Here is a 26810-nt window from a genome sequence, read left to right as displayed (position 1 = left end):
AAAGATTTGTACCTTCAAGTATCATTTCAGACAATGACAATAGACTGACCCAAGGGCCTACAGATTTGGGAGATTTTATTGAAGACAGCTTTTGGCACAAAAGTAGAGCTTGGGATAGAACACAGCTGATATAAAAGAGATTGAAAAAAGTTATCTGAATTATAGAAACCAAGCATGAGATGAGAGAGGAGTAGGCAGTTCTTTAATGCAGAACATATGTAGAATACAGTAAGGAAGCAGCAAGGGACATTGTAAATGAGATGCAGTGACTAATTTCCCCAGTGGCGAAACTCCTACACATTTTGACTACAGATCGATAAGAATATACATGGTAGAACAGATACTCGTGTTAAATAATGCCAAAGGAGAGGAAAAAAATCAAACTGATTTGGGAAATAGTTATAGGAATCTGAAGGTTAATGGGAAGAGCAGGTAGGCCAGAAAGCTGAGGCATTAGTGGGAGTCCAAAGCAGAAGGAGTATGCACGTAAGGAATCAGCACTTCCAGTAATGAGAGACCAGTCTTCTCCTGTTTAGGTTTTATCACAATCCTAACAATAATTACTGAATCCATCCCCAGTTTCTTTCATTTTGAATATGCAGTAAAAGGGATTTTTAGTTTTCCTTAAAAGATACACTTCATTCTTAACATACCATTCTTATGTTTGTAACAATGAATATGACATTTGATTACAGTTGATCATCTTAATTTAATAGTGGTGTTGAGTCATGTTAGTATAAAATATATTGCACCAGCTCATACAGTGTGCCCCCAAATCATTGTTTTGGGTACACACAATCCTATCTCTGGTCAAAAACAGGAGCAGCAAAATTGGAACTGCTGTTCAAGGCCAAAAATATCTTTCAGAGTCGAACTTAATCAGGCCTTCAGTTAAGAAAATCTGAATGAAATCGATAGCACTGACAATGCAGAGGAGTGTATTGATAACGGAGAGTTTACATGTGCTGCGTATTGAAGACGACTTTGTGAATCTTTTGTGCATCTTTCGTGTGTATTTGTATAATTCAGACATTGAACACAATGTAAGAAAATATTGTATTCCTGATGCAATCTAGATTGACCATATTTAAAGAGATGAGAAGGTCCTATATTGACCTATGCCTTTTCCTGAAGAAAAGTTCTTAGCTAGTCTATGTCAGGAAATGACTGCTTCAGCGATTCCTTCTTGCTTGACAAAGAGATACAAATACATTCCATTATTATGGTAAATTTCTTGTATGGCATCTCATAAAGTTTGTACCAAACCTACTAGGGGAAATGTGAGCAGCCCTATACCCGTCTGATGGGAGCACTTCAGTTTTCATTATATGAGCATATAGTGCACAGCTAGAAGGAATTTTTACTCAGTCAGTGATGCTTCCTTTGTAATTGCGCTTGAAAAGCACTGATAGATCCAGCCTCTTGTGGAAAAAACTAATTGCAGCAAGCATAGTACATTTACAATTAGTTTAATAAAGTCCCTTTGTTTTATTACTTCACAGATACAATACTGTCTTGCAAAATGATGGACAGTTCTGAGTTGCGATTAAGAATTTAGTAGAGCCTTAATACATCAGGTGAAGGGCATTCATTTAAGTTTACTGTGAAATAATAGCACAGTGACAGAGACCAGGGTGGAACTGCAATTAGGCATAAACTGAAATGATAGTGACATATGTCATTTTAGAAATTAGACACTTTTCACATTTTTGTTGGGTGCAGATAAAATGTTTTTCTTATGCAATATATGACATCAAAAAATAAACCATGAAAATTACAGCCATTTTGATTTGTGCATCTGCAGATACATGCAAAAACTTTTGCATGAGCATACACATGCAACAACATCCACCACTTGCTATCCTGCCATCAGTTTATTTTTTCCAATTATGAAGTAAGTACCATCTTTCAAAAAAACCCATCAATCTTCTGGTCAGACATCCTATGATATTCTATGCTTCTTTACTCTGTGCAAACTCTGCTTTGTGAAATTGCCTTACATTATGAACAAGGCAATGTAATTCTGAAGTCTAGGTTACATGCACAAGAAAAAAAAACCTTCATAATTCCCCCTGCTGCATCCCATTATCCATTATCCATATATGAGTCAGCAAGAGCTATTTGCAATGTTTTCAGACACATCAAAGAAACATTAGCAAGTACTCAGTGATTACTATAAACATACATCATTCTCTGGTTTCCAAACCCAGGTCATAAGGGCACTGAAGGATGAAGAAAATAGACTCTTTCCTGACTGTCTGGACTCAGACAACTAATACTCATTTTTAGAAATGAAGTTGCAAATAAACATGGAGGAATGACGGCAGTCATCTTCCCAGAGTTATGTGCAGAGCTCATATTTAAGCTACAAGTAGAACACCAATGTGGCAATTTCCTTCAGAGTATGGACTGCAATGGCTACAGATGTGCTTATTTTTCTGAATGCTGCTAGAGAGTAAGTAGATGGTGTTCACAGACTAACCCTCAGGACCATTGCAGTACTATTGAGGTAGTGCATTTCGAGCCATAAGGCTGGGAATACAAAGATTTTCAGATAGCATGATTGAGTACTTTTTCATGGTAAATAGCATAGCTGAGTATTGCACTGGATACTGATGGAAAGAGCGTGCAGTTTGAGGACATGGGTAATTAATGTCAAGTTGGCAAAAGCAGGCTAATAATTGCATGTATCCATCTGAAGCCTGTTTGCACCGAAATTTTTGAATCCTCACTTATTGTTACTGAAATGCAAATCCATTTCTAAGTGTTCCTTTTCTCTCAGAAAAATACTACTGTAGATTTTTGAGATTTTACAACTTTTCAGTTACTCATTTGGCTCATTCAGACCCCCAAGTGGAATCGTTTGGGAAAGTCAGTCCTCCTGCCAAGAAAACCTGAAAAATGGACAGAGGTTCTTAACAGCAGAACTCCACAAAATCGTGTCTGGCAGCATCGTTTTCCAAACTAATCACTTCCGCTGGGGAAATACTGGAAGACTGTCCTATTTCGCGGTTGATGAAGAAATGGCCTCGGGAGGGCGCCAGGCGCTGGGGCCTCCACAGGGCTCCCAGCGGCGGCGAGGCTGGCCCGCACGAGTAAGCGGCTTCGGCCCAGTCACCGCACGCAGGGCCAGAGCAAGGCAACGACATGAAACGAGAGCAAGAGCTCTTTCATAGCTGGCGGGAATGCTGTAACTCCGACGCTGCCCTCTGTAGCTCGCCGGCCCCCCCTGAGGGAGCTCCCCTGGGCCACCAGCGAGGTCACTCCCTCGCCCCGCCAACGGCCGACTGACGGTGATACCAGCGCCGCCACCATCTCCCCGCCCTGCGGGCTCCCCTAGCGACGCGAGAGCCCCCCAGGCGGTAACGGCCGGTCGCCCCCTGCCGCGGGGCTGGACGGGAGTTGTAGTTATTCTCGTTCTCGCCGCAGGCCGCCCCGCGATGGGGCTTGCGCGGGGGGGAACGAGAGCTCCCAGGATGCTTAGCGCGCAACGAAAAGCAAATGAGGAAGCCGTTGGGAAAGGCGAAGGACTACGCTTCCCAAGGTGCACCGCGGCCGCCTGTGGCTCGGCGGAGGCTGTTGGTAGCGGAACCGGCGCGGCGGTTGAATTCTGGCGGGCAGAGGTGCGCCGGCGGTATGGAGCTATCCGCGCTCGTCAGGAAGCTCGGTAACGGCTCCCGCCTCCGCCCCCCTTGCGCTCCGCGCTGCCTGCGCGTCCCTGGGCTCCTGCTCCACGCCTCTTCTGCCGCAGCGGCGCAGGAGGTACCGGGCCCCGGCCGTTCAGGGGTACCGTTGCCGTTCCCCCGCCAGGCGCTACGGCCCATTTCCCCGCCGTAGACCTGCTGTCAGGGAGAAGGCGAGGGTTTTTTTTCCGCCCCCCTTTTGTCTCCTCTGGCTCCATTGTTCTCACAGCAAGCACCCAGTGCACATCCCGCTCTTATACAGGCTTTTCTCCCTAGACGGAGGCGCGACCTGTCGCCCAGCCACTGAGTTACTTCTCCTCTTTTCCCGGCTCCCGCCTCCCTTAGGTGCCGTGAGCTGGCGGCTCTCCTGCCCTTACGTTCAGCTGCGTTACTTGGCCAGGGCGGTTTATGCTTCTCCCCTTTTTCCTTTCTCCCAGTCATCCCATTTGGGGGGATTTTACTGGGGTTTCTTAGGAGACAAACCGATCAGGTATGCAGGCGAGCACTCCTACTCGTGTACACGGTGGGGACGTGAGGGCTGTTTCCCTCCCACACGGAGGGTGACTGTTCCTGCCCGGCCACAGGAATGGCCCTGCTGCATCGGGCTGGAGGCCCGATTCGCCCCGTCTCCCGTTTTCCACCTTGGCCTATAGCAGATCTGTGGGAGACAGTGAGCGGCAAGCACGCAGTGATGCTTCCCTGAGATATGCTGGAGGCCTTCAGATGTGGTGTGCGTTTGATTGGCTTGGGTAGATTTTTGTCCGATTGCTTTCACGAATGTAGGTCAGCTTTCAGCATCCTCTATACGTTCTGAGAGAGTATTTCAGAATTTAGTTGTGCGTTTCAAGAAAGAGGCCCTCTTCTTGTTTTGTATTTGTCACCTGTTTATATCAGTATGTTCTGTAATATTCTGTCCCTTTTACACCATACAAATACACTTGACTAGCTTAGTGCTGGTGAGTACAATCGTAGTTGTATTCCTGGTAAGCACAACACTGACAAATGCAAGCTTTTCACAAATCTTTGACAGTATTCTTTCTATCTAAATAAGAAATCAGTTATGTGAGATAATTTTATTTTTTTATACCTTTTTGGGAGCAGGTCATGAGCTGGCAGAGATAAGAGAGCGATCTCTGAAGAATATTCTGTTTAAACTAGATCATAACTTGATTGCATATGCTGATCTTGTCCACGAAAAACTGCTTTTCCTTAATCTTTTGGAGTGGTTCAATTTTCCAGTGGTACCAATGAAGGAGGAAGTACTAAATTTCATGAACAATTTGATTAAGGTATGACATGAAACATCTACTTTTATTTAAAGTATATGCCTTTAGAATGCTAAAGCTAAATAAAATTGGAGAATATTCTATTTTGCAGCCCTTTGTAATGAGGTTTTACAAAAAAGGAGTAGTAAAGTCACTGAATGTAGATGGAAATGAAAACAGTTCAGGTGACTTGCTGTGTTATAACCCCTCTGCGTTTCTACTTTAGTTCCTCTGGTTCTTCAGTTTCTTAGTTAGTGTTTGATTTCCTCTACAGGCATGATTTGCAGCTAGGTATTTGCTCTGTTCCTGAAATGTGAAGATTGAAACAATGATACAATATATTTTAGAAGAGTTGAGAAAATTTTGCAGAAATATCAGAGATCTCAAATTCTTACATTCTTACTGCATTCTTAGTTTTAATCATTAAACGGCAACTATGCAGAGGAGGGGGAAAAAAAATCCTCCACCTTTGATACTGATGAACAGTTTTCCAGGATAATTAAAGACCAAATCTGACTTAAATATTAATAACAACTCTTTTTTCCCTCCCCTCTGATTTAGAAACTTTGAGACTCTTCTAGCTAACTTTCTCAATTATTTTTTTAATGTAGCATCCATCTGCTGCCCAGCAAATGATTGGAATTGGTGCAGTGGAATTCTTCTCGCAGCTTCGCCCCAACATGGAACCAAATTTGCAGGCTATAATTGATGGGATTGTGGATGGACTGTTCTTGCTTCCTTCTGGAATTCCTTCTAGTTATCTATCAGTGTGTTATCAAACTCAGCCTCAGCCTTCAGTAGATCATTCAGGTAAATTAGATATTTGGAAGTGTGACTTATTTAAAATGAAAAGAAAGTAAATGAAAAGCTTCTAGGTATGAAGAGTAGATTTTTTCAGTCATAATAGGCAAATATAGTTTTGGAATTTAATGAAGTGTATGGTAGGGTGGATTCTGTTAGAAAAAGTGTGAACCTAGAATTAGCTTAGTTGGATAGTGCCACTCCTTTAATGGAATCCTCAGTACAGGAGCAGTTCTATTGTCTGTCATCAGACCTTCTCTGTCCTTTTCTTCATGTTGTAACATTTTAGTTATAATGTGAAAAGGGCATGGCACAGGAATAACTTCAAAAGACTGCTTTATGGCAGCAAGCGTAGCAATTTTGAGTAATTCAATAATTACGCCAGTATGCCTTGCTACCTTTCTTTGGATAGTAGACTTAACTTTGAGGGGAATTCAAATTAAAATATAGAAGTAGGATAGATCATAGTAGAAGGGTTTTTTAAAACTAGTTTAGTGTTGTATGCATTATCTGTTTAGTTTTGGATGAACATTTGTCATAGCAAAATAAATAATCCTTACATAAAATGTGTGAGGTGCTATAATTTGCTTCCATTATCTAGCCTCTTCAAACAAACAAGTCAATCTGTTATACTGTAGTTGTGATCATTACAATGATTTATAGCACCACTTAGATCGAGTCAAGAAGCAAACCCACATCATTCTCCTCTTCTGTCTTAAATATTTAGGCACAAAATTATAAAGGAGGAGATTATGTACCATGAAGAATCCCTAGTTAATCCTCCTGGTTATTGTGGGAAAGACACTGCTGTTTTACAATGCAGTGTAGGCCATGGTGATTGCACCCATCCTATGCAATCTCAGGGATGAAGTAATTTTTCTGTGGTTTCTGCAGCATTTCCAACTCTTGGAGTTTCAGTTTGCTGCAACTGTGTTCTAGCTGTTCATTGATTTTTTTTTTTTTTTTTTCCCTTCTGCTCTCCTCCTGTCCCCACAAGAGTTTAGCTAGATTTTTACCACTTTAAGATTGCCACTGTATAGAAAATATGTAATAATCTTTTGCATATGCATTCTTAAACTCTACCTTTTCTAATCTACCCAACTGAAATATTGCACATAATACCTGTTTATGCTGTTAATTATACGGATGTGTGGATTAAACTGTCTGAATACTTAACAACACAGATGATATATTTCAGTTTCAGTTTGAAATTCAGTTACTGGGAAAAATTTTACGGTTATAATCTGGTCACTGTCTAGTTTGATCCTTTGAACCAAATATTGCTATCATCTGTGTTCCAGAGTGGTTGCTTTTAATGTTACATAATTTATATATTTTTTGTTGTATACCCTATATATTAATTGTACTTATTACATAGTAATATACATGTTACATTCAGTACACAAAACTTTTTCATTGGCCAGAAGAGAGCGGTTTTGGTAGAATGAGATTTTAAATAGTTGATTTTAAAAATTAATTTTATTACTACCCAGGTAGATTAGAAGAAAACATTTTCGTGGCTGTCAATTCTTCACTGGATTCATTCTTCATTTTGTATAATTGATTTGCTATTGTTTGCATGGTATGCAAGGCAGCATAAGGAAATGGAAAAAGCTTAACAGTTGCAGAATATGATTATAAAAATATGCAGTCACACATTCTTTCTACCCTGCTTTCTTGATCATCTGAGACTATTTTAAATCAGTTTCATTAGTAAGTTAAAACTGAAGGGCAAAAGGGAGGCAGTTCAAGCACAGCATGAAGGAAGATTGAGTTTTGCATTTCTTTTTTCAGTGTACATTTTAAAACTTACCCTTTATTTATTTTAGTTCTACCTCAGGAGGAGTTATTCACTGGATACTTTTGTCAAGATAGAAGTCACATGCAGCAGTTAGAAATACCTCCTAAAAGAACAATTGGTATGTGTAATTATAAAACACAAATATGTTAATTAAAGTTTTTGGAGGTGTAGTTTAGATCAAATTTCATTACAAATAACATTGGCAGTTCTTTTTCCTGTTACTATTTTGTGAATTCTAGTGTCACAGAAACTTCAATTATAATGCTTATAAAACAGCATTTATCATAATGAATCTTTCTCTCTTTTTCTACTAAATAGCTTGTATAACTGTAGTAGAATATATAAAAATCTGCTACAATATGCTATAATATTTAAAATAGTTTAAAATGTTGATGCTTTTTGGAAGATCCAGAAATGTAGAGTGTAGTAGCCCTATAAAGTATACTTCAAATATCTACTTTTTTTTTTTTTAACAGTAAAATGCTTGAAGTTTTCTACATTTCCTTGGCTAACTCTGACTTCAACAGATAGACATGTTCTTTCATCAAATGAAAGGTACAGTAAAAGAAACATTACCATTCAGTTGTAGTTTTTATTTTTCTTTGATTCTAGTGGTTCAAACTTTCTGTACTTCTGCATCATTAGGCTCTACCTGTAAAAAATTAATGAGTTAATTTTTGATACGTGATTATAAAAGCTGCATTGAAGACTAGCAGAGTCCATAAACTATGAGTTGTAACAGGGAAATTTCCTGTTAATGTCTTTCTTCATACTTGAAGTCTAATTCAGAGTATGTTTTTGATTCATGATGCTTCATTCTTTTAAATTTGTCAAGCTGGGTCAAAGATGTTATTCAGTTAATTTTGTGTTATGGAGAGCCTTTTTAGACAACCTGCAACAAAATCTTAACTTCACCTCCAATGCCACTTGGCAGAGAAGTCCATACTTCTACTAGTAGCTTGACTAGGTTTAAGGCAATAAGTTTAGGTACAAACTTTTATTCAGGCCTTGAGCTGTTCAGATCTTCTTTCTGGAGTGATTTTTTTTTTCTTCTCCTTTTTTTAACTTTCATTTATAATATCAGTGTTTAAAGTGGCCCAAGGAAAAGTTCTGTTACTGGGATTGCTTATGAGTTGATACAGAGCTGTGATAGACTTTCAGCATAGCTAGCAATGCAGTGTGATGGACTGGATTATTTAACAGTTTTACTCGAAATGTAAGTTTTCATATAATAGGTTTCTTTGCTTTTTTTCCTTTCAAAAGATCCCTGGAATTTGAAAACGTCTTTAATATTTCATTTTCTAGTTTATGTCAGTGTAGAAAAAAACCATAGATCCTTGAAACAGAATATACTTGAATTTTTAATGGTGGTTTCTAAAACAACAAAAATGGAAAAGGAAAAGTGAAGTAGAATAACTGAAAGGTTATTCTTTTTTACAAAGATAAAGTTTTAGAGAATAGTTACTAAATTTCTTCCTTTTTGTAACTTCTCACATAATGTAATTTGAATAAGTTATACATGAACCTTGCTAATGAAAAGCTTTCTTACTGATAAGCATTGGATTGCTTACTGTATACCACTGATACTATAACTAGTTTCCATGGAATTTCTGATTTTTCTTATCATAATTTCAAACTCAGAATGAATAAAGTTGTTTCTCTTCTGGGAACTTAATTTTACATTTGGTTTGATGAGAGATGGAATTGAGTTTGTTCTTTCTTGTACACAGAATTACTATAGCTAAGCAGTAGCTCAGGTTTGAAAATGGCATAGTGGTAGTATTACAGCATTGTTAGGGTATTCAGTGTTGTGATTATAATTTTCTTGTAAGAACTTGTCCAAGCTGATGACTAATGTTTTCTTTGCATATTTAAATATGAACTGCATGTAGCTCTTTGAGAAGTAACAACCACAGTTTAATTTGGAGTACGTGTGAGCTTCTCCAGGATGTTATTATGCAAGATTTTCCTGCTGAGATCTTCCTTCAAAGACCAAAGATTGTACAGGTGAGAATTACCATCAAGATTAGGTTTTTGTTGTGCTGTGGCATAAGTTGTGCCAAGTTAGAACTGATGTAAATGATACACTTTGTTTCTATTTACTTCTATGAGTAGCTAAAGAAAAGTCTCTTTCACTCAGTGTAAAATCTAGGTGCATAGCAAAAGAATGTTAGCTATATGTTGTGTTTAGAAAATTATTTGATTGTAATGATCTGTGTTGCTAATTGGTAACCAAGTGTGTTGTGAAGTAATGCTTCGTTTTTTTCTGGATAAGATAAATTTGCTTTGATGTCATACCTGCATTCTCTAATAGACTCCCATAATGAAAGTAGTGACTTCATTGAAAATAGAGTAGTATGGAACTCAGCTTTATCCTTAGGACTGATAGTCTTGCATTCAGTAAGAAAACAGTAATTAAACCTATTTACTTTTTACTGTGAATTTTAAACACTTAGAAACAATTTTGAACTGTATATAGATCAAGATGGTTGCTGTAGTGATAGTTCATAAGAGTGTGTTAATGTTCAGCTACCAATGTTAATGGTTTTGCATTTGCAGAGTCTTTTGTCTCTGCTAAAGCTGGCTTTTGGAGGAGATGGAAGACATCGCTTAGCATTGCAGGCTGTGTCGTGCATGCAACAGTTATGCATCTTCTTAAGAAACAGACTTAACTTTCACAGAGATCCAAACTTCTTTTCCAGTGAGCAAGGTGGGTTTTTTAAAAATACTTACTGTTTTGTTTTTACTATAAATAAGATTATCTATAATTTTATTTAAAAAATCAGTTTATAATAAGTGGAATCTTCTGTAACTTTTGCTCAATAATGGCATTCAATACTAGCCTTTGGGTGCTATTCATGTTAGCAAATATTTCTGGGGTACTTGCATTACTTTAAGTATTCATTTGAATCATTTCCAGTGATTCTCTATGCATCAGCTTTTCCCTGTGTCCAATTATTTGTATGTCAGAGAGGAATTTTTAACTAAGCTTAAAAGAAGTCTGTAAAATAAAAGTGGGTAGCTGTTGCAGCTCAAAAAAGTTTTCAAGCTATTAGTGCTTGACAAGTTATTTATGAATTGGATGAGCCATGCTGACTCTTTTTGTATTCTGATAGCTGAAAATAGTTTAATCATTGTTTCAGATATTACAGTCATTATGGCTGTTTCACAGTGTTCTTAATGCTTAAATTTTGTAGATTTAGTAATGTAGATTAGTTGTAATGATTTTCCTGTTTCCATTTTGTCAGATGAATTTAATCAACTCTATGTTTCTCTAAATTGGTAGTCTGGTTCTCTTCATAAGATTGTCATTATACTCAGTGTCTTAATCTCAATAAATTCTATTGGCTGTATCTTTGCTAATTCAATTATAACATGAGCAAATCCAATAACCTTAGTCAGACACTGTATATGTTTGTATTTTAGTCAGTTATTAACTAAATCGTCTTCACATTGGCTCTCTTTTGATATGTTTTAATATTTTTATTCTGATAGTAAAGTAGGAGGCTATTTTTGAATTTGGTTTGTTTATGCTTAACTTCAAATAGTTGACCAGAGATAGTGAAACACTTATTTGAAGCTTACGTAACTGTTTTAGCATTGTTTTCCTCCACTGTGCGATTGTAAAACTTACAGCAGAATTAATACAATATGTCAAGAAATTATTCTGCTGAGATTTTTTTTTTTTTAACTTAAGAATTATGATTTAACTGTAACTTTCAGTTTTTGCACTGGAATTGAGTCTCCAAACTCTGCTACTTGTGAGTGATAGGTTGTTTTAGGCTGCCAATATTTACTTGGTGTTTGCCATATCCTACCTTAATTACTTTTACCATTACTTCACTACCTAGTATCTTTCAGAATTATGGATTCCGGTAACGGATTATGTATGAAATGTCAGTTTTATTTATGTTACATAAAGGCACAGCTTCCCAGAATTCATCTATATCTTACTGTCAAGAAGCAAGAGGTCCTCTTCATTCTCAGAATCTGTCACCTGGAAGTAGTAGTCCTCGGCCGTCTGTTATTGGTCGGACAGTTCAGCGTCCTAGAGGAGATGGTCAAGACTGGGATGCAGCATCGTCCAGGTGAATAAAATAGGAAATAATTTTAGACTTTAATTAAAATGATTAATATAGAATTATGTCATCAGCTCCTTTCCAACTTGTGGGACAATGTGAGAGTCTTATTAGCTTGCTAGAATTTAAATCACATATATGGAAAGTAATTAAGTGACACAAAGAAATAGATAAAGGCAGTTAGTTCTTTAAATGGTATTAAGAATATGTAAGATCAATTTTGCCTACCATATTCTGTACCTAATAAACCTTAAAAAAAAAAACAAAAAAAACCCTCATGATATCAATTGTTATTATGCTGTTTGTGCATGTATTTGTAAGACATGGACAAATATTTATTGAGACTATTGCCTTAACAATTACTGAAGTCAGGGTTTTTTCTTTTTCTTCAGCAGCTGAGACAAAAAACTCTTAAGTTGAATGAACATTTCATGGGTAACTGTATACAGTATAGTCAAAATTATTATGCTGTATAAACATTTCCATTAAACTCTAAATTCTAGCATAAATTCTTAAAGCAAATTTCATTTGTACACTATCTAAACATGCAACTCCAATATGAAATTACTAATTCTCTTCATACCCTCAAAATATTAAGGTTATTGTATGTGTGTGCATGTTACTCATCTTGACAAAACAGCCTTAACAGCTATTGCTCCAGAATCACCATCTTTTATTGCCTAGTAATTGGGAATTTTAAAGTTCTTGTGAATCCTTATTGAGTGCTGCTTGGTAGTTCTTGAGTCTTTGCCATATTGGCGTAATAATCCAGTAACACTTAAAGTAGACTGATATTACAGATGAGAATAGCTCACATTGTTAACTGTAAATGCATTTTGAGAGTCATTATATTAAAAGGTTATTTTTATCCATCTTTAATATATTCAGTTTTTATTATGTATTCATATGGCACTGTAAATGAACTCCAGGCTCTATACATTGTAGAACCTGACTGTTTTCCCAAGTTGAACAGTTCACAATTTAATAGTAATTGGTGAATATTGTGCAAGAAATAGGGGTGGCCAGGCTGTCTGTGTGGTGAGGAAGTCAACACAGATAATTCACAGAGTAAGTGCTAGTCAAGAAAGTGAGGGGACATTTATGGAACAGGAAATTATAATTTTTTGAAAGTATAAGACCATATTATGAACTGTTTCTTCATGAATGTACACTTTAAATTTTCTGCATCCTGTGTGGGGCAGTATACCTGCTCACGGCTTCTCCAGTCACATTTCTGACAAAGATACAATTTAACCCAGCCAGATACAGCATAAAAAAAACCCATCATATTGAGTGGAAAATATAAAGGAAGCAACAAAGAAGAAATGTCTGTAATGCTGCTTTAACATCCTTGATTTTAAAATTAAAGAGCTCGTTTTAGTCAATCTGTCTTTTTCAACTCTTCATAATTGTAATACGAATTATTTATTGCCATTCTGTAAACTTTTTTTCTTATTCTTGAGTCTTGAGACTCTTTCTCAATTTCTTTTTGTCTGTTTCAAATTCTGCCTGGAAACTTAACCCTTCCTCTTCTGAATTCTGAATTGTTTTTATGGTTGATCCCTCTCCTTCTTCACCTTCTGGTAAGTGTAATCAGAACTTACTTATTGGTGAACTCATCATTTTTGCTTATATTCTTGCATCATCTTCATATAATCCTTTAGCTTTTAAACTCTTAATTGCTGTTCTTTAGCCATCTCTTACTTTTAGGTAGAGACAGTATGATGTAATACTGTCATGCCACAATTCTGTTTGTTCAGGTTGTTTTAAAGGAAAAAAGACCCTATAGATTTTTAAAAACAATTCAAAAGTTTAACTAAATGTTGTTTTGGATAGGAAAAATTAGTAATCACAGGAAAAACTTAATTGTGAGTTTTATTAATTATGGTGCAGCCAACAGAATTAGGTTCCTTTTGAAGGCAGGTAGAAAAGAATAAAAATTGTGAACAGTATTTTGATTTTTTTTTTTTTTAATTTTTTTTACTATGTATGCTCAGTTGCACTTAAGGCTTTTGGCAGGGGGAGAAAAGAATATATTTTTTTCTTGTACAGCAGACAAAAAAACCCTACAGACTTTGACATAGGACTCTTACTTTGTTTTCCTTCTGAGGATTATGTGGCCAGCTGCAGAAATAGAATGGTTTTAATGTAGCAGGTATTGTACAAGTAAAATTTAATTTATTAAGTGGCCTTGCTTCAAGCAACTATTATCCTTTGTTCATTGAAAGAAGTGTCAAACCAACTAATTTTTTTCTTGCAATACTGCATGTCTCCATTACGTGTGAATTCTTCCAATATACATTTCTAAGTGCATATTTGAAGACTGCTTCCAAAACAATAGGCATTCACTTGTCATGTTAGCAACTCTGAAATTTTAAAAACAAACAATCTTCTTTCTCTGCAACATTGCAGGAGAGCAGAGGAGCCCTGGAAGGAAGGGGGACGTTTAAATACTTGATGCCATTTGGTAACATCTTTGGATTTTCTTCTTTGGAAAAACAGAAAACTTTATTCTTTAGAAATTTTTTTTTGTTTGTTTTTGTTTTTAAGTGGAAACAGTACTCAAGCAAACGCAAACTCGAGAATATCTCTGCACTCCCCATTTGATGTAGGACATATTGACCTGCCAGATCTTGAAAATGAGGATGTTTTGGAATTACAGATGAAACAGCTTAGCCTTCCTCAGTTCTGTGTTTCCATCCTGGAAAGTGCTATACCTCTTCTAAGAACAGGTGCGAAAGTTTTGAATGAAATATGTCACTTATATATCTCCTTCACATTCATTTGGGGAACTTGATACTTAAGACAACTTTTGTATGAACTACCTAAGAAGTTGGTATTACAAAGTGAGTACCTCAAATGAGGTATGTATGATTACCAAAGCATATTAACTAATTAGAGCAGTTCTAGCCTAGAGGTTTTGTTCAGGTCTTCAAGCTAGATTCTTCTGGTTATTTCCGGATGTGCTACAGAAATTTTGGGTGCTTTTTACTGGTGATGGGGAGTAGTGGTAGGAAGGAGGAAGAAATGGTTGTATGGGAAAACTTGCATGGTAGAATAAAACGTCATTCGAGAGAAAGAAAAAATACCCACCGTTAACAAAATGTGTTTTGTTAAAGTCTCTTTTTAAATCTCTTTGAGCATATTATTTTCCTTCTGTGCAGGAAATAATAAACAAAAATTCTGGAAAAGTTTGGGTTTTTTCTTATGCATGCAGTAATAAATTATACATGTGTATTAATTAAGAAATATGATAAGTAATGGTAGTCTCAATATCAGTAACAATTCTTAGTGTAACTTACAAAGGTTCTGAATTGCAAAACCTTTTGAATAGACAGTCTTTTTCATCCAAGGTTATCAGAAACAGCATTTAGTTGTAAAGCAGTATCATTCAAAATTGGTAAAAGTGGTAAGGTTTTCAAATATAGGAGTTGGAAGAATGTATCTGTGACCAGAATATGCTTATCAACGTTTTCAGAACTGGTTGGGGGCTTGATTTTATACAATGTATGAAATCTACTGTTGTTTAGTCCTGTTTTAGGCCTGTTTAACTTCTTATGACTCTTTCTTTTGTATCAAAAATACTCTTTTACTTATATATTGACTGTAACATCAATATTAAGCTTTGTCCCTCAGTAAAATTATTCAATGCATATTTTCTTTTTTTGTAAATAAAAAAAAAGCTCACACAACAAAACATTTGTTTTTTTCCCTTTCAGAATAGTGATATTCAAATGCTAACTCTGTTGGAAAGCATGTTCGTGACTTCTGGCAGCTTCTCCTTTATTTATGATAGAAAATAATTTTTCTAGAGTTTTCCATCTTTTCCATTTGCAACATGTAGAATCTGAGCATCTATCTGCTAAATCTCCATATTTTAGGAAGAATTTGATTCTTTGCTCAGATCTTACTTCTAGATTTTTCTAGATCTTATTTTCAGTTGGTTTTTGAATGTTCTTTGATAACATTCTTTACAAAATGAATAGCTGAAAATTTCTTGTGCGTAAAGACAAACCCAATGATACAAAGCGTGCATCAAGCATGGTTGTTATCAATCATCAGAATGTTATCTGATCATCAAAGTTTGCTGTATACATATATCTATATATATACACACACACACATACATGCACACATAGAAAGAGAAGAGAGAGAGAAAGAAGGAATTGTGTGTGTATGTATATATAGTTATAGATATATAAAGTGTGTGTGTGTGTGTATGCCTGCCTGTGTGCGCATTGTTGATATTTATTGTTGTATTTCTGGGTCCTGTTTTGTGTGTGTTTGTTTTTTTTTTCTTTTCTCTTTTAATTCTGATTACATTTACCTCTGTAAACAACAGAAGAACAGAACTATAGAATCCACAGGTAATTTGTTCTTAATCACTGTTTGCCTTCTGCTAATACCATGCTAAAGAAAACAGTGTTCAAATGGATACATGGATTACAGCCAGTTGCTCATTTTTTGCAAAATTAGTGTAACCTGTCTGTTATGCTCGTTGATAAACTGAAAAATGTACTTGCCTCTGCAGTTTATTGGAATTTTTTGTTTGCTTGTTTAATGCTGTGTCGGAGAACTTCAGCAGGAAAGTATCTCATAGGAAATTTTTCATCTAATTTATTTGGAATGCGATTGCATTTTCATTTACTGAAAAAATGGAAATGTGCACTTGGTATTTATACAGGTTCCTTGTAGGATGATGCAATCAGTTTTAGTGGCATGTTTCATTTTGATGCAAAACAGGCCAGAATTTCATTGGTAGCTTTTATGTTTTTTTTATCTAACTCTAGGGTTATAATCCTTTGTCAGGGAATGACTTGTATACAGTAGGATACTTCATACAGTTCTTTAGTTTGCCACTTTGAATCTGCACATTTAAAATATAAGTTCTTCCATTTTTCAAGATTGTTTGTTTGTATCTTATCATCGAACTAAAATAGTTTCATTTTCAGATCAGGTTTGTTTTTCCTTGTTTCTCTTGCACTCAGTCTTTTTTTACGCTTTTTCTGTAAAGTCTAATAGATTGCACTTCTTTCACTGTACTGTAATGTGACAAAGGTAGAAAACAAACTATTATTTTATCCTGTTTCCATTGATCTGAAACCCTACGGTCTGAAGACACACTATGACTTTGTGATGATGGTGTGGTAATGTTGTCTGAATCGTTTTTGTCAGTAGAATCAATGGTCACTTTTACTAGCATTATTATGATGTTATATAGTGTAGTGCATATCTCATTGTTCTTCTAATAGGTAAAATAAAAACAGTAAGCCTACTGTAAAATTATCTTATTTGTCTTTTACTGTATAACATGTTACGGTTAAGCTCATATTCTGTTTCTGGTATAGATTTTTATTGGAATTTTTCTTTTGTTGAGCTAGACTGGCTTGTGAGGCAGTATTAATTAAATTATAACGGGAAGATTTTAACATTCCTAATGATTCACTAGGTTGCCTTCAAAAGCTTTAGGCACAGGAAATTTGTTTGAAAATTTGCAGCATAACTGTGAAGAGAGAAAAAGTGATTTTTGGAGTTGTCAGTCACTGGCAACATTTTACCTAAAATAAATGGAAAACAGCACTCTGCCAGACAGGAAAAAGCAAGCCTTCTGAAAGGCCCTGTGCTCTTCTTTGTGCCATATGCTCATTCAGAGCAGAACCCTTAGGCCGCAAATTAATGAACTTTGGTGATGTAATTTTTATTTATATACATATACATGTTTACATATATATGTGTGTATGTGTATATTTTTCCCTCTCAAGTATATCAACAAGGCTTCTGCAGTCTATAAAATTTACAAAAGTTTCAATAGCAAAGACGACAAAGAAATGATGATTCACTCTCTCTTCTAATGCAAGAAGCAAGGGACATCAAATTAAATCACCAAATGCCAGATTCAAATCTGGCATTCAAAAGAAATACTTCACACAGTGTCTATTTAATCTGTAGAGCTTCTTCTTACTAGATCTTGAGGGATGCTAAATCTGTATGGTAGTTGAAAAATCAGTTGAAAAATTCAATGAGATTACGTGAAATCCATCCACGGCTCCATATACAAACATACCATCAGGAAGTAACTAAACCAATGGTTGTGCTAGATGGAGTAATTGGGGGAAGTTATCACTGCATGAATATCCTCTTCCCTGGTCATCCCTGATGAGATTGAAAATACTTGGTCTGACTCCAGATATTCTGTCTTATTCTTTTTGAAACCTGCTAGCCTTTCATTGCTTTTCCTCCAATGTCCAGTTATTTAAGGACATTAGAGGTCTATATTTGTTGTATGTACTGTAAAAATCTAACTGTCTATCTATCTAAATCTATCTAGCTCAGGCTATGTTTCTCTGTACCCACATGTGTAAGCATAGAACTATACAAAGTCTCTGTCTAAAAGTCACTAAGAGACAATCCATATTAGCCTTCTGATTAAGAGCTACTGAGTCAGAAGAAGCTATGAAACAGAATAAATATTAGACTAAAAACAGAGGCAGAGAAAATGTTATGGAGAAAAGTATAAGTAGAGAGAGTAGTCATTCACCTCCTTGCCTTTCAAAAGAAGATCTCAAATGAAACAGTACAGGAAGAAAGCTACTTCTGCTGCATTGAAAATGCAGATTAACAGGAAGAGGCAATATGAAGGCAAATTCTGTAACTTAGCTGTCTGGATGGGAGGAAAATTAAGCAACTTTATTCTAAACTCCAGAGAAGTCAAGTAATCAGATTTACGACTATAATAAAGTTTCTGTAGTACTACAGGATATAAGCAAATACAGGCTCTTCTCAAGTAAATGACTGCTTTAATCTCTTCTATTATGATATTGGCTAGTTGTCATCTTCCATGATTCATCTTCCATGCTAGTTGATGGCAGTTAGCATCAACTAAATTAGTAGAAGTGTACAGAAAAATTAAAATCTCAAAATTCCACATTTGGAATAATCCTATGTTTAAAATTATATTTTATGAATATTATAACACTTTGTCTGTATTTGAATTTTTCTGTCTCATCATTTGTATTCCTAGGCAGTAGGAGAGTGACAATGGAAGTTCTTGAATTGCTTGTTGAAGACATGTACCTTATTGGTGATGCTATTTCTGAAGATGTTTGGGAAGATGATAGCCTTTTTGGGTTGGAATTGGTAAGATTTCTTTAGGCTTTGATCAGCTATGTTTAACAGTCTGCTTTTGTAAGCCTCTGACATTTTCTGCAGTAGTTCATATACATATCTAATCTTCTGCTGAGGCTACCCCTTTCAAAATCTTAAATAGTTTAGTATTGGTTTTATTACTGCCACATTCTATATATTTTAAATATGAAATCTCGTATTAGAGGACACTGAAATTTCATCTCAACAAAATAAGTCATTGTGGTTTTTGCCATAGAGTAAAAGGCTGTTATGTTGAGAGAAGTAAATGTAGGGAAAGGGACCTTGGGGGAAAGCACTGACTACAAATATTAGATAAGCAGTTTGATTTAAATGATGACTTTCACTTTATTTACTCCATGTAAACTGCCTGTTTAAAATTAGGGTGATAACTGTTAAAATCCGAGATTGGAATTGTCAGATTTTGGTATCCGCTTCAGATGCAGGGATCCCTGTAGATCCCTGCATGGATTTTGACCATACCTAGTTCTGTTGCTTAGCCGGGAAAAAAAGGAAGATTCTGTATTTGGCTCAGGAGAGATTCAAAACATTAAAGTGCTGTTGGCTGAACAATTGATTGCTGGAAATACGTACCTGAACACAGTTGAAAGTTGTTATGTACATTTATAGAACCTCAGGGGAAGAATTTCAAGCTTTAAATGAACTGTATGCTTTAGTTATTTGTCTTGGAATATTTTGAAGAAGTTGCTTAGTGATCCTGGGGAAAATAGAGCAAAGGGCTTTTTTAGAATGTAGTTCAACTTCAGATAAATGAGGTTGGTGTGTGTTCATGAAACTTAATTCGTTTCTTAATCATAGGATGCTAATTTAAATGTAATAAGGTTATGCATTGAAATGCTTTTACACTTGCTGAAATGCAAATGCTGAAATGCCAGCCTATGAAAGGCAAAAAGGTGGACTGGCTTGGTTAGTTGATACTTGCTATGGCATTTTGTCATATTCACAAATTGAAAAAAAGAGTTATGCTCTACCAAATTTCTATGACTTGGTGGCTGTAATAACCAATTAATTAATGTAATTATATCATATTTTGGTGACTGTAATAATCAATTAATGTAATATGTCATATTTTGGCTGCTATTCCTTTAGATTAGACTTGCCTCTAAAAAGTTAAATCTCTTGTTTAAGGGTTGGTTGATGTTAATAATTTTACTTTTTATTATCAAATACAACAGAAGTGTTTTAAAATCTTCATATCGTGAAAAATATATGTAGGGAAGTTTCATGATCTGCTCTAGAATAAATGTGAAGCCAGCTTCATTTGAAATAAGTGTATAAATTAAGGAATTAATATTAATTTGAGTTTGTCCATATTGAACCTGATTTAAACACAGGTAAACCAACTTTTATAAAAGCATGCTAAATAATACTTAAATAGTAATACTAACATTTAACAGGCTATGATAAAGATGGAAATAATATCTAATATTTGCGGTATGCTCTTTGCCTTTTAAAATCAGTAAGAAAAAAACCTAATAATGAAGGTCTTTGCTCTTAAATGGTCTCCTTTCTTTTAAAAGTTTTTGCAAATGTATGAAAAGCTTACTATTACACAGCAGGTGCCATTCATCCTCTGTGCATGCGTATCTGTGGCAGACTTGCTTTCCAGTCCCAGAACTGTTACTTATTTGCCTCTATAACTTTCGAATTAACATAGCTAAGTAAGTAATAAAGTGTAGACTTCATCTTTTTAGTACGTATAGTTACCAGTGACCTTTGGTTGTCTTCTAGACCCTTGAATGTTAGAATCCCAAACTTTGTGTTCATAGAGTGATGAATCTGCCCTTACAATCTCTGAAAACTTGTGAAATATCTGCCACAGTTTTTGATGAAATTTAAGTTTTTATGAAATGTCAAGTTATTAATTACCAGATGAAATAACAATGTGTGACTTGCTTCTTTTTGAAGATGACTGAAACATTAGCCAGCATGGTTTGTGTATGTAGCAAACATATCAGAGTTGCAGAGACTGCAACTCATCTAAAAATCTGAGTTAAGCTTAATCTTAGGTGCTCATGACTTGTTAGGTTGTATGAAAATACCACTGAATATGAACCAGTTATTACAGTCATTGGTATTAATTGTTTTATGTAGACTTCCCTACCTCTCTACTGCCTCCTGCAGACATGATAATATATGTATCTTATTAATAGGAACTAGCAGTGAATGTGGACTTTTTTCTTTGCTTTAGTATACTGACGCTCATTTGTCAAAATCTGTTGTCATTGATTAACATCAATCTATACTGAAGATGCCTTACTGAACATTTGATCTAAAAAAATTAATATTAAAATCTTTTGTCTGGTTGTTGTATGACCTGAACAAATATATTCATTGGACAGAGAATCTTGTCATGAAGGAAAATAACTCATGCATACAAATCTGTCGAACTACAGTAGAAACTATGAGCAGCATCACACACATTATTTGTGATGGCTCTTAGTAGTCTGGAAAAATCATGTTACTAGCAAACATAACTCTGCCATCAAGTTAGATAATTAGATATTTCTATATATGTATATGTGTGTATGTGCACGCATATATATATATAAGTATGTATGTATATGTATGTAAGTAAAGCTTTGGTGGTATAATTTATTCCACTAGCAGAACTATGAGCTACACTAGTAAAATGATTACTTTTCAGATATAAACTTCACCATCCACTGAGGTTCTGAATCTGCATCTATTTGTGATGCATCTGGACTGTCCAGTGCCAATAAGTAAAGCTAAATTTGATAAAGTAGTTGGCCGTGCAGGAGGTTTAAAACATCTCTTTATCTTTTCTGGTGTTCAACTAATTAGGTAGAAGATAACTGAACGTAATGGACAATTCCAGGAACTTAACTGTTAAGCTTACTTATATGGTATTTAGTACTACATCAAATAAAATGTCTTTTATCAGAAATAAAGTGTTTATAGAGTTGTTAGTCCTCAGTGCTTAAAAAACATGTTTTCTTTTTATGTTTTATATTAGTTCCAAGGGAAAGAGGTAATGTCTCTCTTGTCTAGGAAGCTTGAAAGCACTTCTTGCATAGCTTGATTCTTTGACACTATTTGTTTGAAATCTAGCTTAAAAACTCTGTGAACAAGAATATCTTAGTGAAAAATAAATATTTTGGAAATTCCTTTCAAAAATATGTCTAATTGTAAATGTATGTATTTTGCCTATATTGTTACTCTTTCAGTAGCTTCCCCCAAGTAAAGTTTTTATTGCTTTCCAATTTTGCAATGTGTATTTAAGTATGGTTTGATTTTTGCCCTATCAAAAAAGTTTGATTCTTTACAGCCATAGCCTCTCAAATTTTTGGATCATTTGGTTTGAGACAGTCATCCTTTAGGGAAGAAGTTTGATTCAACTGCTGATTTGAGATTCCTATAGTCTTGAGGCTGAGGCTCCAACTGCCTTTGCCAACTATATTAGTAGGGCAGGAAGAAACTTATTTTTTGAACTCTTAAGATGAGCATGCATCCTTTTCATCTTGCTGTGAAATAACTTTTGATGATAATTACTTTAAAAGACTTATTTAATTTAGTCAGTTGCTTCTTGTCATTTTCTTCAACTTTGGCCATGTTGAGTCAGATGTATAGAGCTTAATGCATTTGTAGAATTAATAAGCTAAATCTCTCATTTCGTTCTCACTGACTGAGAAGGCAAGGCAGAGTTAAGCATCCTTAAATACAAACTTGGCTTTTTCAGATGACCAAATTCTAGAAAATCACTTTGCTCTCTCCAGTGTCAGATGATCTTTTTTTCTGGATCTCTCCAAATGATAGAGATTCTAGTGCAGGTTTTTATGTAATCTAATAAATGTGCTGCTGTTTTTCTTGAGAATGAATAGGTGTAAAAAGCATTTGTTTTTTCAAAGCTTTATATATGTGTGTGTGTGTGTAAATTTCTTTTTTTTTTTTATGGTTAACTTTCATTAACAGATTCAAATTAGATCCTAAGATTTCTATATTAAAAGTGAACTTCAAAATACTTTTTTATATATTACATCAAATGTCAAAAGCTCAAAAACAGAATGAAGGGGAATTAAAAAAGGGGAGGGGGAGAGCAACCAGTTAAGGGGTAATTACAGAATAAAGTATTTAGAACTACAAGTGAAAATGCAGTCAGGTCTACAACTGTAAAGCACGCTTCTGTTTAGATGACAAATGAAACTCCATGTATTATGTTCTATTTCTGTATTTTTAAATTAGTTTGTATAATTGTGTTAAAATAGTACAAATACTGTATAAGTATTTCAATATAATATAATAATATTGTGACAATTATTTCTAATGATTGTATCTTTGATTTCACTTTCAGAAGGGCAAGCTGCTTATGGCCTTTGGTTTGCTTGGAGAAACTATTTCCTATCATAAAACCAATATTAGTGCAGAGCAGCCTGAGGTGGTATTGGTGCATCACAGAATGGCATTTATTAGCATTTCACTTTTCACTATTAGACTGCTGCAAACGCTTCTGCCTGTAGAAAAGGTGAGGTCATCACTAATTTTAGAAGTGGTTGTGTTTTGATTTTTGTATTTTAAGAGAGTATAAAGAAGTACTTTTTGCAATGGTTAGTGCTGGAAGAATACTCGCTGGACAGGGAAGTTCACCTGACTTACATTGGCTGTGGTATGAGCACAGAAGACAGCTCTATCCCATCTTTAGTGTATTCTGCACTGTTTGCTTCAGATTTCAAGTATTATTTAATATACTTCTTATTTTAATGAGGTTTTCAGAATTCAATATTCTTTTTCCTCCTATACCGTTTTTTTAATCAGGTATCATGTGTGGTTTGCAAAGCTATGCTGCCCCCCGCTTGTTGATAGTAAACACTGTATGTCTAGAACTACTTACTGTTTAAAATCATCACTGTCTTTCAATGTATTTGATGGAACATAGTGAGAAATTATAGTATTTTATATTTTATAGTGATTTTAAATATTCTTTGCTTCTAATGTTCTTTAAAATTTGTGTGTTGTACCTTGTGGGTTGTTTTTTCTATTCAGTTTAGACAGGGCTCTGATGTTTGGAAATTTTTGTGGGATGGAAGATGTTAGTAGACATTTAAAGCATCTAAAGTATTTAAAGTCCTGAAAAACTGTATGTCTACGTTTTTATCAGTTTGTATTGCAGTGTAGCTCTCTTTTAGAAATTCTTCAATCTACTACTCAGATTCACTTAGTTACTGATTTTTTTATGAACATTAAATATTTTATTATTGATGTAAGTAGTCTCTTGTCCCTGAAAATAAGTATAAAGATACTATTCCAATAAATTTTTATATTTTTTTCTTACTATGCTCTTATATACCTAATGTGGAATTTTTAATTCTGTGCATGATAGGAGTTGAAAAAAGAATTGCTGTGTTTGAAGTCACAATTTTTAGTTGCATAAACACTTGTAGTAAAAAACAACAACAACAAACATAACAAAAAGACTCTGTTCTTAGCGTGTAATATTACCAAGTGGGGTTTTGGATAGCTTTTTAGTGATTAAAGTATAGAAATAATTGTGATCTGTGTGTTCTCTGCCATCTAGTGGTGTGATAGTAATTTGACCTAGCCAATCTGTGTAGTTCATGTTGTGACTGGATCATATGTATCTTCTGAGACTGTCTGCAGGTCTGACTTAAAACTGACATTTACTGGTCTCTCACTTTTTAATAATAAAAAAAAATCTTCTTCATATAAAACTCATTTGATATATGTGTCTCTTCCTCTAATTTATAAATAGCAGCATTAGTGATTGCACTTGTTGAATGACTGCAAATACTGTTGTTTTTACTGTATTTGAAAGTTTTTCATTCTGTTTTATTCTGACAGTTCTTTTCTTTTTTGAAGGCAAGTAAAGTTTTACCAAAGAATTTGCTGGATGCTTTATTTCTTCTGTCTCTGGACATGCCCTTCTCCTTGGAATATCCAAATGTTCATGAATCCACGGCAGCCTATTTGGAGCAGATGAGTTCAGAGAACTACAGTATTTATAAACAAGCTTCAGAAGCTGCTTATTCGATTGAATGCACTTGCAGCTTTATGATGGAAGTTCATAAGGAGGTGTGGAATTTTACTAGACAACATATATTTCCTGTAGGCAAATTTCTTTCCTCCATTTCCCTCCCTCTCTAACGAAAACCCTAGTCTAGCAATACAGAGGAAAATCCATAGGTATGAGTATTCTGTGTTAAGCAGATGCAGTTTATCTACATTCCTTTTCACTTAATACTATTCATGTCATTGTAAAAATGTTACGCAAAGTAAAGAAAAAGAAAGAATACATGGAGATTGGAAATGGGCATATAACCTCTTACAGACAAAGAGGTAGGAAAGAAATGAATAATATATTTATTTAAAAAAAAATAAAGTATGCTGTTTAAATAGTTTAGAATACTTTAATTCCATACTACCTGGCAATTGTAGCTCTAGATAAAATTTCTTCTAGAATGTGTGAGATTATTATCTGTGTGTTTCTCCATTATGGAGACAACTAATATACTTTGCTTTATTAGTAAAGAGATTCCATCATAGTACTAAAATATTCTTCTCCATTATCCACATAATCCATATGTAATTCCTGCTTGTGCAAAATGCTTTTTCCATTGTTACTGCTTGGAGGAAAAAAAGATAAAAGAATAAAATTCAGTAATGTAAAGTATTAAAAAAGATGAATGAAGCTAGTTCATTTTTTTATATTGGCAAGTTCTGAACTTTATGACTAAACTATTACTTACATTAAGTATACTTTACAGTGAAGTTAATGCCCTCAAATTTAAATGACTTGTGTTTAATATGTTTGTTAACTAAAAGTATGAAGACATATTTACTTAAATTTCAAAATCTCGTTCTTCAGTGTTAACAGTGAATTATTAAAAATTTTTAGTAGTTAAATCCTTCATTATACTCTTCTCATGTAAAATGAATATTATTTTTTCTTTAGAAATTATTTTGATTTGAAGTATAAACTGTTCAAGGAAGAAAGTATTCTTGGCCATTTTAAAAAGTGTTTTAACTAGTGTTACAGTATTCGTGCTGTGAAATATCAGCCACTCTTTATTCCCATTATGTTTAATAAAAGTTTATTGGGATTCAGCAACTGAAGGTTTTTCAGTAAGCTCAATGAGAGCAGGTACTAAAATGTATTTGTTTGTAATTTCTTAGTGAATCAAGTTAACTATATAACTTTTCTGAGAAAGGACAAACCAAACTATAGTTAGTAGATATATTACATGATAAATTCTGAAAGATTGTGCAGGAACTTTTTATAGTATTAATATTACTAATACTGATAGTTCTTTCCCTTTATTTTACTTTTCAGGGGGATAAGAATCTTTTTGAATTAATAGAATTGGCAGATCAGGCATTAAGCAGTCTTCCTTACCATCAGCACTTTCCCTTGCTTCAGGAATGCATCCACATATGCTCAAATATGTAAGTAAACTACTATTAAAACTTTTTTTTTTAAATACAGTCTTTTTTATGGAAAAGCTTTCTCAAGTTGTAGAATCTCAAGACTTTTTTAATGCTCTATATTTGAGCAACTGCATTATTTCAGCTGTTGAAAAGTCTCTTAAAATTCTTTGTACCATCCTATTGGGTATTTCTTTTTAAGTTGAATCTCAGATGCTTGAAAACCTCATCCATTATTCTTCTCCAAGTACTTACACTGTATGATTGTGCTTATAAAGTTACCATGTGGTTTACAAAGAAATTGTATTAAAACTTTGGCTTGTCTTTCTATTTAGTATTTTATGAATTCCTCTGTTTCAGGTGTATTTGTGTAACTACCTTTATTTTACCCTCAGAAATCCTAAAGGACTTTTTTCATTCAGATGCTGTGTACTGCAATATGGCATCTCATTTATTAAATAACATGATTTATTTGTTTTTTCGATTTTCTGTATCTCTAGACAGAGAATTTAAGCTACTTTTTGGTGCCTGGAAAAATTCTATATTGAGCACTTGATTAGAAATACAAAATCTTAATACTACGCTGATTCATAATTTCACTTTAAGGATTTTTCAAAAG

General features: G+C 34.7%; 1 protein-coding gene across 1 annotated transcript in view; it reads left to right on the top strand.

Moving 5' to 3' along the window:
- Positions 1–3476: 3476 nt before the first annotated feature.
- RTTN (rotatin) overlaps positions 3477–26810 on the top strand; it is an 86560-nt gene continuing 63226 nt past the window's right edge. Inside the window, exons 1-13 of the mRNA XM_067292157.1 lie at positions 3477–3667; positions 4735–4972; positions 5560–5758; positions 7579–7668; positions 8027–8105; positions 9443–9557; positions 10110–10260; positions 11473–11638; positions 14180–14361; positions 18651–18766; positions 23106–23276; positions 24629–24841; positions 26100–26212. Coding sequence (XP_067148258.1) covers positions 3477–3667; positions 4735–4972; positions 5560–5758; positions 7579–7668; positions 8027–8105; positions 9443–9557; positions 10110–10260; positions 11473–11638; positions 14180–14361; positions 18651–18766; positions 23106–23276; positions 24629–24841; positions 26100–26212 — 2024 coding nt within the window. The remainder of the gene's footprint in view (positions 3668–4734; positions 4973–5559; positions 5759–7578; positions 7669–8026; positions 8106–9442; positions 9558–10109; positions 10261–11472; positions 11639–14179; positions 14362–18650; positions 18767–23105; positions 23277–24628; positions 24842–26099; positions 26213–26810) is intronic.

The sequence above is a fragment of the Apteryx mantelli genome, chromosome 2 (genome assembly GCF_036417845.1).
Source record: "Apteryx mantelli isolate bAptMan1 chromosome 2, bAptMan1.hap1, whole genome shotgun sequence".
In the NCBI taxonomy this organism is placed as follows: Eukaryota; Metazoa; Chordata; class Aves; order Apterygiformes; family Apterygidae; genus Apteryx; species Apteryx mantelli.
The sequence above is the reverse complement of the archived record's forward strand: the minus strand, read 5'-3'. Positions and strand labels throughout refer to the sequence as shown.